At 39.4% G+C, this 16,594-nt stretch overlaps 1 protein-coding gene across 3 annotated transcripts in view; it reads left to right on the plus strand.

Annotated features, from left to right (window-relative positions):
- The window catches only part of LOC122825231 (kelch-like protein 29), a 274,118-nt gene that overhangs the window by 207,644 nt on the left and 49,880 nt on the right, over positions 1 to 16,594 (plus strand). For all 3 annotated transcript variants that reach the window (XM_044106467.1, XM_044106470.1, XM_044106469.1), the window contains one exon: positions 10,690 to 10,872. In XM_044106467.1, the coding sequence (XP_043962402.1) occupies positions 10,690 to 10,872 (183 nt within the window). The remainder of the gene's footprint in view (positions 1 to 10,689; positions 10,873 to 16,594) is intronic.

Here is a 16,594-nt window from a genome sequence, read left to right on the forward strand (position 1 = left end):
CATGGTCTTGTCATCATAAAGATTCACTAAGGTCTTGATAAGTAATGCTTTATAAGTTGCTAAGATGTTTTATCACACCATTCCTACACTTTAAACTCCTCCGAGATACCAGACAGACTGCTGGTCCTTAGAATTTTCTCTGCTGCAGACTGCTTGTCAGCTGACTTCTCTAGGATAATATTCTGTGTTGTGAGTAGTTGAAAAATCCAGCGTAGTTCAACAGTGTTTGGCAGATGATTCAGCTATATATGTTTTATAGGAGTCAAAACAATAGAATTTTACACTTATTTTAGTGTAAGTGTTTGTGGTAACATGATGAAACTGGCCTTTAGCTGTAGCTAGGAAGAAAATCGGTAGAAGAGGGAAGGAGAAGACAAGTGGTCCGGGACCAAGAACCAAACCTGGGACAACTGCGTCAAGCACTATGGCTTTTGCACATGGTGCACGCTCTATCTGAGCCACCCAGCGCCCCAAAACTGTTGCATTTTGACTGAAAGCTGTCGTACCCAACCATGCTGGACCAAGATATCAGCAGAGATCAGGATACTGAGTGAACTGAGCTTTTAAATGGGCTTCAAGGACTCTCTTTAAGCCAAGAAAAAAGGCTCCTAAGGACACCAGTCAATCAATGTAGTGCAGGCTTTTTGCCCACCAGATGCCCAACACACAAATTACCAAATGCACACATGCAAGGGTGCGCGCACACACAAATTCATGATGAAACAACACACACACATTGCACTTCTGTGGCCCAGGAAATAATTTGAGAGCCCTTGGACCCCTGATCCCTCACCATCACAAATTAACTCCATGGGAGAGAAATCATGGGATTAGTAAGGGGGTAAAAAAAATAAAAAAATAAAAAGCTAAAAGAAAGAATAGAGAGGAGCAGCGCAGAGATAAGAGAAAATGTTTATGGACCAGCAGTAAGTGGCTGAGAGCCCGGAGAGAAATCCCACTTCTGTCACTGTGGCTTTGATATCCAGAGCATACAACACTGCTTGCTTTCAGTGTATAAATATATCTATGTATACAGTATACGTTTTTGAATGTAGCTCTGTTGTAATAGGCAGATGTTTTGGGTTTTTTCCCCCACCCACCATTGTAGACTTGGCTTTGTTGCTGTTTTACTTTCGGCGGTGCTTTTTCTTTTCGATTCTTCGCTGTAAACGGGAAATATTCGAGTTCTCTCCGAAAGGTAAAATCTCACAACAGAAAAACAAATAATCATAGACTCTAATAAAACATGTCGAAAGCGTTTTCCTTGCATTTTTTATATATATATTTTTGCATATATCCAGCACTATACAGTAACTATAAAGAAGGGGAATAAAAGTTTCAGAGGGATGTGTATGACAGCTATGTGTTTCCTGAAGACACTCGGAGACCAGTCTGACTGACCCAACCGGCAGCTCTTGGCAATAGCTCCCCTCACTGGTGACTGAGAGTCCTCTGCCCTACTCAGCTACAGTATCAAGTGTGTAATTATTTATGAAGAGCCGAAAAAACCCCAGATGGTTATGATGCAACGGCTAAGTTGATGTTACTTTGCTGTCGACCTCTAAAGACTGCTTTCACAATTCTAGTTTCTGGCATAAAATCTTCCTAAAATCTCAGAATGTTACTTTATTTGTTGTTGATATGATTAATGTTTGAGAGGATATCAAACTAAAGCTTTTCACTAAAGAACGGGCATCTCAGTTGTTGCCTCTGCATTGCTTTTATATATATATATATATATATATATATATATATATATATATATATATATATATATATATATATATATATATATATATATATATATCCATCCATCCATTTTCTGTTCACCCTTGTCCCCTTGTGGGGTCAGGAGGGTTGCTGGTGTCAATCTCCACTACGTTTCAGGCGAGAGGCGGGTTCACCCTGGACAGGTCGCCAGTCTGTCGCAGGGCAACACAGAGACACACAACCATTCACACACACACTCACACCTAGGGAGAATTTAGAGAGACCAATTAACCTGACAGTCATGTTTTTGGATTGTGGGAGGAAGACGGAGAACCCGGAGAGAACCCACCATGCACAGGGAGAACATGCAAACTCCATGCAGAAAGACCCCGGGCCAGGAATCGAACCCAGGACCTTTTTCTGCAAGTCAACAGCTCTACCAACTGCGCCACTGTGCGCAGACTATATATATACGTATATATATAGACTGACTAGTTTTCACATTTAGTCAGAATATTATCAGCTGTGATGCGAGTAAAACCTGACACTGTCATGGTATCCCCTGCTAAATATCGCTACATAACTGCCACATAAATATTTTCATTAATGTTATATTTGCCCATTCAGCACTTTGGTAAATGGTTTAAGATATGCTTTGTGTATATATTAACAGTGTCCGTTTCCGAGTTGTCATAACTTAAACAGCTGCACTTTATTAGTTTTGCCAATAATAATAGCAACTTTTACTCTTCACCTATTTGATGTGATAATTTTGTGAGGAATGTGTTTTTATTTTGGCTAAGCTGTTCATCACTGCTCATCATTCAGCCATTAATAAGTGCATTGCCTCTATAGGGATGTTGTCATGAGCAGCCTGCCACAAAACCACTGTTCCTTTAGTTGTGTCTAAAAAAATCCTGGTAATGACAATTTGACAGTAACAAATTATTTTGTCACCAATGGTGTTAGTTGTAATAGCTTTTAGTTGAGCGTTATTCATCATGGTGAAAAGTGTTTCTTAAAAAAGGAGTGGATGAAAGTGATGAGCAGTGCCTATTTAGCATTATATCTAGATCATACTTCTAAAAAGTGGAACACAAAATCATAATGAACAGATATCTGACTTGAGAACCATGATTTGCATTTGTTGTTTTTCAAAACATGAGAAATTGTCTTTTTAAAAGTATTAAATCTGAGATGTTTTGTTTAAGTCATCCTTTTGTTCAGAGGAGAAAGAACTGCCAATAGTGTCATTGTGCCTTTGTAATTATTTGGAGTTGCAGTTTATAGAGTATTGTTGGAGATGGTGCTGTGACAGTACATCATTAACAACAATTAACTAAATAATCAGCTAATCAAAGCTGATTTTACTAATGCTCAGCTAATCACTTCACACTAAACTCACAACAAACTGAGCACAAACTAGTTGTCATTTATTTAACATACTGTTTGTTAAGCTTTTAAAATGTGTCTTTATTTAATGTATCATTTATGTCCTATCATTCACCAGCTGGCACATATGCTGATCTTCTATTGGCTTTACTAATATCAACTGTCCCATTGTTTCTGCCTTTAGTTATTTGAGAAAAATTGGTCTGAGATTCTGACTGAAAAGTGGACACAAGACAATGTTTTTAATTTGTCGTCCTGCTTGAACACATTAGCTGACGAGATCCATTCTCCTGTATGCTAACATAAAAAAAAATGTGCTGCCATCTCAGCTACTTGCATGTGCAGTGATGTGAGAGTGAAGTCAAGTGAGAAAATGCATTATAATACAGCTCCATTCTGCAAACCCAGAACCGGTCTCACTCCCTTTCTGCAACAGGGTCTGCACTGTAACGACTAATGTAAAACGGGATCAACCTTCAGTTTATATTTATATTTTATTAAAACGACAGAAGAGGTTTATCTTAGATAGGCCCCCATGAAGACAGACATGTAATGCATAAATCGCTTCTGTGGACTTTCACACCAGTCACCAAGGCCTTGCCTTTGAGGGAAATGTGATGGTTTTTCTCTTTTAAATGTAGATTAATTCATCCCAAAACATTTGCAGTTTGCCTCATTTGTTCTTCTTTACATTAAGGAGAGCTCCACTCATTTAACGTTGTCAAGTAAAAACTTTCAGATGTTTTTTATTCCAACATTGATTACAAACACACTTGAGAGAAGCATAACTCTGCTTGTGGATTTTGTCGAAATCAATTAGACTCCGAATGCAGAAGAGGAACGCCAGGTTTAGATAGACCATAAATAAATTCAACCTTATTACCAACGCAGTAAAAGAAAACTGATCAAAAAGTCTGTTAGAGAACTCTATAAGCTACAGATTTGATTTACCCAAAAACAGATCAGAGTATCATTCAAGAGAACGGAGCAACATTTTGACATTGCAGAGATTTCCAACATACAACGAGATGTGTAGCGGACGTTTTCTGAGTAGTTCTGGAAAAAGTACGAGAAAGCAAAAAACATCACAAATCCGACGGCGGACAAATGCTGACTTTAAAGTTGTCAGAGTGGGTCGAATGATGTTCTCTTGGCTTATGTTCTGTACTTGTTTTCATGTCTTCAGTAAATTGCTATAACTACTGTTTTCTTGTCTGTACATAAAGAGAAGAGGGGAAAATTCAAGACTTCCACTCGGTGTTATTAGGTCAGGGAGAAGCACAAAAGGTAAACTGTTTGTCAGAGGAATAGGAAGCGGTAGAGAAATAAATGAAAAGGGAAATACAGAAGAGAGGCTGAGAAGAAAAGGGATGTAGAAAAAGTGCAAGATGGGGGGATGTTTGCTGCGGGACTCAAAGATGAAGAAAGGAGAAGGAAGGCTCACAGCATGAGGTGGATTGTAAGGTGAGGATAGACCCATTGTGGCAATAAGGAAGAGGAAGTGACTGAATCTTTCCTTCTTGTCTTTATCTTTACATCCGTTACACTTTTTTGCAGGAGTGACCAGGCATGTATGTGTGGGTGTTTGTCCACAGTGAGATCTGAGCTGGTTCCTGTATGGTAGAAAGCCTGGACAGCATGTCCCTGTCACAGAGAGATTCATTTATTTTAGGCCCAATCATGTGGAAGCTGTCAGGCTTTTTTTTTTTATTTATTATTCCTTTTTTTCTTTTTGCATGCGTGAATATTTGTGTCTTCATGTCTCCAGCTGTGGGTGGGCGTCATCTTCAATTTTTGATGTAGCTCTAACTGGAGACTATCCGGAACACATCTTAACCTTGAATTCATTTTATCTGCAGAGGCCCCAGTTTAGCACTACAATTTTACCTCCGAAGGATGCGCAGGGGCCAAAACCATGTAAAGCAACAAACAGTCAAATTCCATGTGTTTGTGTGTGCAGACAATAGGAATAGCAGTAAAATTTTAAAAAGCTGACAGTTAAAAATCATCAATATGTGCTTGCCTTTAGTAATTGTAGATTGTAGTCAAGAGAAGATATCAAATAATTTCCATCCTTCACCTTTTTAAATTACATCATTGGATTATAAGGTGACAGTAATGCCTCAAACCATAGGAAAAATCCAGTACCTCTTCACATCTCTTTTACTTTTTTGTGTTCCCTCATGTCACCTTTCACTTTTAGGCTAGATGACGACAAACTCATAAATAGTTGTAAAATAAAGGAAAGGACGCGAGGGTTTCAAAATATTTACAAAGAAAATCTGAAGAGTGTTGCATGCATTTGTATTCAGCTCCTTTACATCAGTAAGAGGTCATTCTTCTAATGACTGCAAGTGGTTAATGACATGACACTAACTGAAGAGTGCAGATATGAAAACATCTAAAACTTGCATGAATTTTATGCTTCCTCTGAAATGCTTTGTTTAATGTTAAGTTCTCTTTATCTTGTTATTTCAGCTTCCCTATAATCAACTTGTTGTGAATCAGACCCAGCAACACTTTCTAACAGCAGTCAGGTCATGGGCGAGGTCGCTTGTGGAAGAAAGCAGTAACAATTACAAATACTTTTCAAACTAAATTGCAAACGCACCTCATGAGCAAAGTTTGACCCGCTGCGTTATCTGCATGCAAAGCAGCCGTGACATTTCCTACCTGGTTGGTGTCCCCTCCATTTATACCTTGACTCATGAGCCTCCAACATAACACATGATGTTCCTGCGGGCAAAACACACTGCCGACTTCAGCGGTGACAATCCACAGAGCAGTTGAGGGGGTGGTTCAGAAACATACACATGGCTCTAAAAAACACAACGGCTATTAAAAAACAAACTGTGTGAACACCTTAATGCCCGGTATTTATTGCTTGCCAGTTCCAACAGATGAGAAATGAAATGCATTCAAGAACCATACAGAGATCCAGCTGTATTCTTGAATGCATGGCCAAGACCCAAAAGACCCGTGCATAACATGGTGTGAAGTTATGCATGAAGTCAGCCATTCACACCACATTTTTTTACCCATGAAGTAGTTTGCGTATGTTCAGGTCCACATGTTTTCCGTTGTAATTCCTGTCTGCATGAACCACGCTGTTTCATTGAAACTTTGTCAGATGATTTTTTTGGGGGGGACTTTGAAAGGCAGGAGGGAGAATTTCTGACTGAACAACAGCAACATGCAGCAGGAGGTAAAGAAAAAAAAATAAACCACTGTAAGCATTTAGACAATTACAACAAACTTATACCAGGGAGACTATTTGACAATTTGTAGTACCTAAAGGTATTGTGAGTAAGAAAACACAAAACAGAGAGAAAGTCTGACAATGATTATTTAAAGTTTGGATTTTCATGGGCTGGATCTGAAGTTGCTCCACTGTCACATTGTTGTTATAAAAGCCCTGGGAGCTCGGAGGCTAAATGATTTGCGGTCGCAGCAGAAAGTAGTTTGAGCTTTTAGCACTGCAAATGACAAGACAGGTAAACAACACGGCATCAGTGAAACCTGTAACAGTTTGCTGAAGTAAAAACAATAACAGTGTGTTTTAACACTCAGATATTCCAGTGTTAAAATGGCCCAGTCAAAGTCCAAATCTAAACCGAAACATTTGAATCTGTGGCAAGACTTAAAAATTCATCTTCAGATGTTCTCCACCTAATCTGACCAAGCTAATTGAGCTCAGTCAGATGCTAATTCCTATGGTTACACTAGTGACTCACTATTGACTTTATGCTTTTTATAAATTGATGTTTATCATCCTTTTACGTACCTGGATTTTTTTAAATGTACCAACATTTATGTTCTTTTGTGGTTTTGCTTTTTTCAGACTGAATAGCAGAACAGTACAGATAATCTGGTGGTAAATAAATGCATAACGCTTCGTTTACCCATGAAACCCAGACCCGGCTAATGCTATTATATTTTGGCACATTTTGGTGGTAAATGTGTGAAGGACAAAAAAAATATATTTAAATATTTTCCTTCTAAAGGTTTTCTAGGAACTGGATTTAGGAATGGAAATGTGGGGCTCAAAACCTCCGTACGAAAGACGGTCTAAAAATATTACTACGATATCAGAAAAGGTCAGTAACAATGAGGAGAAGGAGAAATTCTCTCCCCAAACTGTTATGGGTATAACAGGAAATGGGGGAGAGAAAAAAAGCGAGCTGTCAAGTCTCAGTTATCCCTTCATCCCCAAACACTTCTCTCCATCGTACCATTCTCCATCCCTTCATCCCTGTACCTAACTCCCATCAAACCTTAGGCTGACTGACAGCCATCCCTGGGAGGGTCTTGTTGTCTGAGAAAAACATACATGGACAGACGCGCGCACACACACACACACACACACACACACACACACACACACACACACACACACTAAGCCATCTGATCGGATGCCGTGGCTTCCCGTCAGCACCGCCCCTCTTGTGTTTGGCCGCGTTCTGACAGGCCGGTGCTGGTTTGTGTTAGCTTCTGAATGTGTCCGGGGCTTCAGGGGTCAGAGCCACGCAGCAGCCGCGGCGCCCAGATGTGGACTCTCACTGACGTGTCCAGTCGGGCGGAAAGTGCAGGGAACATTCACGCATGCGTGCACGCGGTGATCACAAACACCTGCGTGTGCGTAGGCACGTTTAGTTCAGCGTTTTTGAGGCGTCATGCGAAATTGCTTAAGTTGGCCTAATTAGTTGCTGTGGGGACTGAGCAGACAATAGAAACGGCTGCTCTGCAGTTTGTCATCAAAGAATGGGCTTGCGTTAAATTTTAGGTTTAAACGGAAAAAGAAATGTGTGAAAATACCAGGGGTTTTTTTTTCCCCTTGTCTGACTAAAGTGATTTTGTTTCAGCTTAAAGGGTAAAAGCACATACATTATAAGAACAGCTAAAATAGTAGAGCGTTGACTGACGGATGAGTCAAGAGAAAATGAATCGCCATTGTGTTCAAACAGAAGCTCTGCTGCGACAGTCAATATGAGTGAACTGAAACAACGAGCTGGATGAGAGAAACTGAGATTAAAGGAGATTTGAAACACTCCGTCAGAAAAAAATGGAAGAAAATAGTCATACTTTCAAAATCCAATAAAGCTGAAATGGAGTGCAGACATGTTAGCAGCAAACTAATCACGGAGGAGAACAATGAGAACTCAGTCAGGATGGGAGATGAAATGTGTGTGTGGATGGAAGCTCCTGAGAGCAAAGATAAAGAGCCTGTTTACCCGCTGATATTTATTTTTTTTTTTACCAAATCACAGCTGGCATATCTTCTGCTGTCCCATAGAAATGAACTATTTATTAACAGAACATCAATGTTCTTCTGTACGGTAGTCCAAAGACTTAGATTTGTCAGAACGTAAAATATTCGAGTTATAGAATGAATTAATTGTTAGAATTTAACCAAAAACATTGTTGATTTATTTGGTTAGATTTTAATAAATATTCAAAATCAAAGCATGTACTTCCTTTTTTTTCTTTTGCAAATTTATTTCTAAGAAAGTTAAACTTCTTCACAAGCAATAAGCCGATATTTGTTTGAATAAATTGTTCGTCTACATGCTAGCTTTTGCTTTGACAAAACTGGTTATTTGAAGATCATTTACCCTTTTACCTGGGCAAAGGTTGTAGTTTACTATCATAAAGAAACAGGGACAGTGCTTTCTAGCAAACAATTTGAAATTATGCAAGGTTAACAACTTAAAAGACCAAACAAAAAAGATAGCTAAGATGTGACGTTCATTAGCCTCACTGATAAGGAGTTCAGCCAGCTAGCCGTATCTTTGACTTTAGCGTCAGGGACATCACTAAGCTAGCTAAAACTATCATACTTGAAAGTTATAGTGCTTTAATATATTTGAAATAAAGTGTTTAAACTATTAATGTGCTACTAATTTGTTTACAAAAGAAATACCATTTAGTATATTGTAATATACAGGCTATAGTTGTTCCAAAAAATCAGACTTGGCATTGTTCAAACATAGTTACATATTGCATACATGTTTGACGGCAGCATCTTATTGAAATGAAACCATACTTTAGCCTAAATGCCGTTGCCTTTATTCTTCTGAACACATATTTTAAAAGTAAAAATACTATTTCCTTTTTAGAAAATTTAAGTTGAGGGCTGAGAATGAGGGACAAAGGAGTGAAATGGGATTCAGTCTATGTTACCAGGGCTTTCATACACTACCAGGCAGGGTGACAATCTGTGGGGAAAAAAAAAACCCCACAACCTCTACATTTTGTTTTTGTGTACAAGACCTTCATGCGTCATGTTTACCATGACAGAGTCACAACTTCTTCTTTAACCGTCACTTGGTTTTCATCATATGCAGGAGTAATTTTTTATTTATTTTTTTAATCCCTGGAGAAAAAAGGCGTCAGCCAGCTCTAAGCTGTCCACTAAGTCTGAGCTGGTTGTCCAGGATATTTCTGAGGCAGTGGTCTGTTTACTCAGTTTCAGCCAAGCACAATGTAGCTTTATATATATATATATGTTTCTCTTTAAAAAAAAGTCTGTTTTACTTTGAAAAAAAGTGTAAGCATAAAAACATAAGAAATTCAGCCTAAAGACGTATACATTATGGAAAACTCCTCTGCCTGCCTGTGGGTACAGTAGGTCAGGAGAGAGTATTGATCCAAAAAGCCCAAACTCGTGGTTAGACTTATCCCGGACCTTTGGAAGATTAGCATTCCTTCTCGTACATTTATTTTTCCCTTCATTTCTTCTTCTTTTTTTAATGTCTTTCCGTTTTCAGGCCCAGTATCAGTCTCTCCTTATCCGCTCCTTCCCTGGCTTGCTTCCCTTTACCCACCGGCCCGCCTGCTGCTTACAAACACACAGCTTATTTTTGTCTGGTCGCTCTGCCTGCTCGCTGGAGCCTGCTGGTGCTGCAAACCGAGAGGACCTGAGGACACACGTGGCAGCCTGCCAACGTGTGTGTGTGTGTGTGCATGTGTGTGTGTGCAGGTTTTAGAAGACTGGTGTCTTTATCCACCGGCTGTATGTGTGCATGTTTATAAGGTCTGGTGGACTGAATGAGTTTGGAGTGCGTTCCCAATTAAGCGAGTCCACCTCAACATACAAATGTACCTACATTGATTTGCCTATTGATTTTGTGATCCTCCATTGCCATTTAAAAAAACAAAAAAAAATTCCTATTTCTCCATGTGCGTGTGGACGTGTGAATTCGTTGTTAGCGCCATTAGGATGTGTGGGAGTTGAGCTGGGCGGCGACCACGCGTATGGCAGGCCCATCGGTCTTGTTAATTGAGTTATGCTTTCCCATTTACCCAGTCGTAGTGACCGGGAGGAAACTTTGCTGTTTTGCATTTAGCATTCTCCAACAAGCTTATTGACTCGAGGCCTGCTGAATCCCAAGCAAACCTTCTTGTCTCCGCCTCGTTTGTGTGTGTTAGTCGGTTCCGCCTCAATTACATCAGCATCCAACAACACCCGACAAAGCACTGTGGCTTCTAGCTGCTTTTGCACCTTACTCAATCTTACCCTCATTTACTGCTGGGATCCTCTCCCAATAAACCTGCTTTGTCCTCTCTCTCTCCTGCTTTGTCCCGTAGGTGTAGCGGAGGTGATAGTGCTGGTGGGAGGGCGACAGGCCATTGGGATGAACCAGCGCTCCCTGACAGCAGTCACATGCTTTAACCCCCAGAACAGTAAGTGGTACCCGCTGGCCAGCCTGCCCTTCTACGACCGCGAGTTCTTCAGTGTCATCTCAGCGGGAGACAACATCTACCTGTCAGGTAAGCTCAATTGTCCACTCAAATGGGCCTTTTTCAAGGTTTCCCCGTGGCAGGCGTTCACTGGAAGGTTGCAGAACTACACAGTTAGGAAAACGTTGGAGCTAGAGTTATTTTAAAAGCTTGTAGAAAATAAAAGGCCACAGGTAGAATATTGTTTCTTCCTATCCTAACTTGACTTCAAGTAAAGATAAAGATAAAGATCTGAGCAATTTCAAAGCTACTGAGATTCTTTTTGAAACAAATATACACAATGTTGGATTACTAAACGCCAGCTAAGCAAAGTTGGAGTTCTCAGATAAACACGCTCATCGTGCATTTTTCTCTTCGTAGCCTAGCTTTTACAGATACAAGTTTCAATTTTTCTTTTAAAATTAAAATGTGATCGGAAGAAATCCATAAGGGAGTGAATAATTTTTCATGGCACTGTACATCCTAGTGTTGATAAGTGACAACTTAAGAATTTCAAATTGTTATGTTGAAAAATATTTTTGGATTATCTAGCTTGCTTTTCACTCTGATCTGTCATTCCACCAGCTATATTGGTCCAGAAATAAGTCTAAATAATAATCCACAACATATTGATTTTTCATCACATTTTATTTTTTTATCACAAAACAGTGAACCTATTGAAAATGTGTGTCATTTTGAGTAGAGGGATGTCTGAGTACACGCAAGTCTATAAGTGCTATTTATTTCTTGGTAAAATCTAAGGAAAAATATTAAAACATAATTTTCTTGACTCCCTTTCTCTTTGGTCTCCTTGAGTGATTTTATGTTAATCCTTTTGTGTTATGGGCACAGCCGTGATAATGTGTCCATATTCAATTATGTCAGAAACGCGTTAATTTGTAACGCGTTACTGACGTCGGACCACTTTTTTCAGTAACGAGTAATATAACGCGTTGCTATTTAAAATCCAGTAGTCAGACTACAGTTACTTATCAAAATCACTGTGCGTTACTATCTTCTTTTGTTATTGAATCGTATTTCCTCTACTCGTCTTGTCGAGTGACCGACGTCTCTATGCGACAGAAATGTAAACAATGGAGGGAGATGCGCATTTTGTTGGTGGAAAAACTGGAACTATTTTGAGTTTCTGTCGCCAAGTCCGATTATTATAAACGGCTTTGGGCTTTTTTTTCTTTTTTTTTAAGTCGCTTGCAGATTTAATGAGTGGCGGGTTGCGCCTTTTTTGGCTCGGTTTTGAACGTGAAGTTGCTCATTTGGGCTTGGAAATGAGCAAAGACTCATAATAAATCCCAGAATTTGTCCGTCATTAAGGTAGTCTTACTCAGTCTCTCCCTGTCCATCATTTCCAGGATGATCCGTCCCGCTGTGTTTTTAATGTCAAGTTAATATATTACCTCTGAATGACGTCGAGCTTCGCGTTGCGCTCCAGAAAACTGCAAACATCGAGACTAATATGAACAGCGTAATAAACGTGAAAACAGCCACGAATAAACGTGTCCGTAGTTGGCAATGATTATAATGGCAATTTAACGCCATTCTATTTATTAATATTAAGATAAGTGTCACAAATCTGTGCAGCAATCTGAGCTGTGGAGCTGCAGGAGGAGCTCTGTGCGCTGCAACATCAAACGCAGGGCCGTAACGCAGAACCTGGAGGCTGGGGGCATTTACAATCCTTCTTAGAGTTTTCCAGACAACAGTGGACCACACAAATTACTCGGGTTTTTTATTTTTTTGTACTGTTTTTTCTACAATCTCCTCTTCAGTTCAACCTTATCAGTGGAGACACATTGTTGATGTTACCATTATAAAATAGCTTACAATTAAGAATTGGCAAAGCTCAATGCGATTTTCACAGGAGGCGGAGCGTTGTTGTTAGCAGCTGCTGAAAGTAACTAAAAAGTTACTTTTAGTGTAACTTAGTTACTTTCCAAATCAAGTAGTCAGTAATCTAACTAAGTTACTTTTTCAAGGAGTAATCAGTAGTCCGATTAAAGTTACTTTTTCAAAGTAACTATGCCAACACTGTCCATATTTTAGGTGAAGAGGAGAAAACAGAAAATTTCACGTTTCTTTTGTTAAATCTGACAGTTGATCGTTGTTTTGGGTTTTTTTCGTAGCTCCTGGTGTGATTCAGCAAACCGAGCCTTCACAGGCCACTGCTCACTTCCTATGACCTTTCAGAACCATCCAAAGAGTTTTTAAAGATCCCAGACTCAAAACTCACCAATATGTTGCTTTGAAAGCTTTTCTCAGCCCACTACTGCAGACACCTTTAATGTCTTTCAGTTTTTTTGATAAAGAAAAAAGTCATTTCCCTGTCAGAGTTCTTTGCTGTTTACCCTCTGTGAGGATTTTCTTCCTCTTCTTCTTCTCGACTTTTCCTCTGTCTGGCTTCGCAGCTGCTGCAGTGTTCTGCAGTTTATTTGGTTCCACAGCAGCCCACTGTGCGCTCTGTGACTCCCCTCTATGTGACACCTTTAAGTCGCTCCTTCAGAGGTAAACTGAATTTCTCCCTCCACAGTCCATTTGTGCGAGCGTCTTGCACGCTACTCAGACCTTCACACTGCACTCTGGAAATGCAACAGGATTTGTCCTGCGTGTACCTTTCCTCTGCAGCTCCTTTCATATAAATGTAAATTTGTGTTTGGGCTCCGGAACAGGTCTGCATGTGTCCACCGGGAGTCACGTTGCCAGTGGGGAAATCAGGCCTGTACAAGCTAGCCAATCAACAGGCTCTGGTGTGCAACCTTCCCTACAAGCTGCACAGGGTCACTGACTTGTGGCTGGTGTCAGGAGTCAGGCTATACAACTGAAAGAGCTGATTTGGGAAGAAATGGCAACAAACAATTTTTAATCAGAGTGTCACTGTTGTTAGAGATGGAAAACAATCGCAGCTGAGTTCTTGGAGAGACGGGATTTGGAAATGTTTATCGGGCTGTATGAAGGCAGAGAGTTTAGTGCACCACATACTGTGTATGCCATCTGAAAAAAAAATTAAAATCTGTTTCGCAGGCGATATAATGCTTTAAAAAAAGAACGCACGCCTTTAGATGTTGTATTTTTTTGTCATGTTACAATCCAAAAGTTGAGTGTTTTGGGGGTTTTTTATTTATATGAGTATTTAATGTATCCTGTCTGTATAGCAATCAGACTTGTGCCAAAAAGAAGCCTAACAGTTTTACTTTCACAAATGGAGCATTACAGCTTTCACCATAACCCCTCACTTTATCTATATGTATGGGAAAGAAAACTTTAATACAATTTGTTTTGAGTTGAGAGTATTTATATTCATGTACATGTGTATAAATATGCTGTAATTTCTGTAAATAAGAAATTTTGCCTCTTGCAGGCACTGTTGTGTGGGATTTCTCCATCTACAGAAATATTTTTAAAACAGTCAAAGACTGTAATGCATCTAATTTGGGATTAGAAGGTATCAGGCAAATTGGCTTGGAGCCAAAGTGATCTGCTCTTACACTGGCTTCCTTATTTCTGTAAATAAAGTTAATTTCACTCTCAACAGACAAATGGAATAAAAAGAGAGACAGATGGGGGATAAAGAGTGAAACAAGAATACACCAGGAATTTGCTTCTTCACCTGCAGAAAGAGAGAAAAAGAAAAAACATGTACATATAGAACAATAACATCACTGAAAATCACTTTTACTTTTCCCCCAAAAAAGATCAATTGAGTCACTCAAACAGATGAACATGCTTGGTGCCGAACCATTGTTACTCTGGCAGTATGTTTAGGCTTGTTATCCTGCTTGAATGTGAATTTCCACCCCAGTTTAAAGTATTTTGGCGCTTCCAAGAATTTCTTTCCCCTGGATTGCCCTCCATTTAGTTCCATCTTTCCATCCATCCTTTCTTTTATCCCCGTATCATAATACTCCCCCATCTCATTCAAGGTGCCGTACAGCAGTAGTTTTCTGCCACGCTCTGCATTTACACACAAGCCAAAACGTGGGATTTTTGATTTTCATCCCACCAGAGCAACTTCTTCAACATGTTTACTGACCTATAGTTAACTTTCAACAAGATTTCTTATGGCTTTTTTTTTTGTGTGTGTCAGATGTGGCTTTTCTCTTGCCACTCTAGACAGTGCAAAGCAATCCTAACAGTTGGAACCACTTTAGTTGTCTTGACGAGTAATAACTGTCCTGTCAAAAGATTCTCCCACCTAAACTGTGCATTTCTGCAGCTGCTGTAGTTATACTAAAATGTCATACACTCACAACAAAGATTGTTTATCATACATCCAAAAGATAAAGGTAACTCAGCTAATATACAGCACACTGATGTTTTTTGGTAAATATAAAATGCTCCTAAATTAAAATTAAAATTGACACCATTTGATCCCACCAAATAACTCTTTGCTTTAGCTATTGAGACGTCTTATAGCTTGAGCCAAACTATAATAAATACGTTCTGCACCTTTTCAGCAGTTGTACATCTTCACATTGTTTGACTTGCACCTCTTCAGAAGAGTGATTACCCAGCAGCTGTGATTTGTGCGCCTGATTAAACACAGCAAATAAATATGTCTCGGTTTTTCTACAAGTGTGATGCTGTTTCAACACAGAAAAGTAAACTGTATCAGGCTGCTTTATGCTGGAGCTTCCAAGGCAAGCGCAATAACAACCAGCATTTTCTTTGTCTCAAAGCTTTGAAACGTCGCCACCAGCTGTCCTTTTCTCCGTCTCCTCGGGTGTTTCTTCCTCTTTCTTTAGCGCAGTCAAGGTTAAAGTGTCAGAGAGTATTTATTAGATCACTCATGGCTCATACATGCACTCACAGAACTGGGACCACATTCAAAAGCGTCTTTGCTTAGAAGCCTGCCAGAGTCCACAATGTTAACTTTGTCTGGCAGTTCATCTTGCATGCATCTGTAGGTCATTTTATTCCGTTGTAATAACTATTTTTGAAGATAGGGTGCACTGAAACATGTTGGGACGAGAGCTTTAGAGTAGGAAGAATTTTAAAACGTAAACTTTGATTTTGCATAAAATACATTAATATGATGGTGTCGATAGGAATTATGTTCGATACATGATTTACGATACATGGACTTAATCATTTACAGAAATATAAAAGAATGACCTGACTGAGTAAAGCATACCTTTTAGCTAGGTATAGAGTACCTAGCTAAAAGAGTAACACAAGTCTGAAAGTCTGATATTTGATATTTAAATATCCAAGCTATTTGCTGTTATGCTGATCATTTGGTTTGCAGACTTTCAGCTATACAGAGTTACCTTAATAAGTGTGACTTGCGACACTCCTCCTGTTTCCACAGCACAAAACCTTCTGTTTTCAGGAAAAATTTCCAAATTACCGACATTATCATCAAGGAACAAATTTCAGGGCTTTCCTTCAACAAGCCGACCAACTGTGCACTGCAGTGGCTGGGAGCAGGAATCGCTGCCTTACTATATTCTCCAAAAACTAGACATGACAGGACTTGATATTTTGCAGATTTACCTTCATTTTCTCCCTCTAAGAGCCATAAAAGAGTTGTTTTATCATGCCAGAGAAAACCGTGCTAAAGCAGCTTTGGTATACATAAAATAACGTACTTAGTCTTACCTGCAAAGTTTGTCGTACTGCAAGTGATTTTTCTTTATTTAACCGAAGGAAAACCCCATTTCCGATCTAATTTTCAAGTGGAACCTGGGCAGAAATCTGAAACATAAATTACAGAATCTTTAGAAGTAAAAATACGTGAAATATGTTCCCAAGGTTCTTA

The sequence above is a fragment of the Gambusia affinis genome, linkage group LG22 (genome assembly GCF_019740435.1).
Source record: "Gambusia affinis linkage group LG22, SWU_Gaff_1.0, whole genome shotgun sequence".
NCBI lineage: Eukaryota > Metazoa > Chordata > Actinopteri > Cyprinodontiformes > Poeciliidae > Gambusia > Gambusia affinis.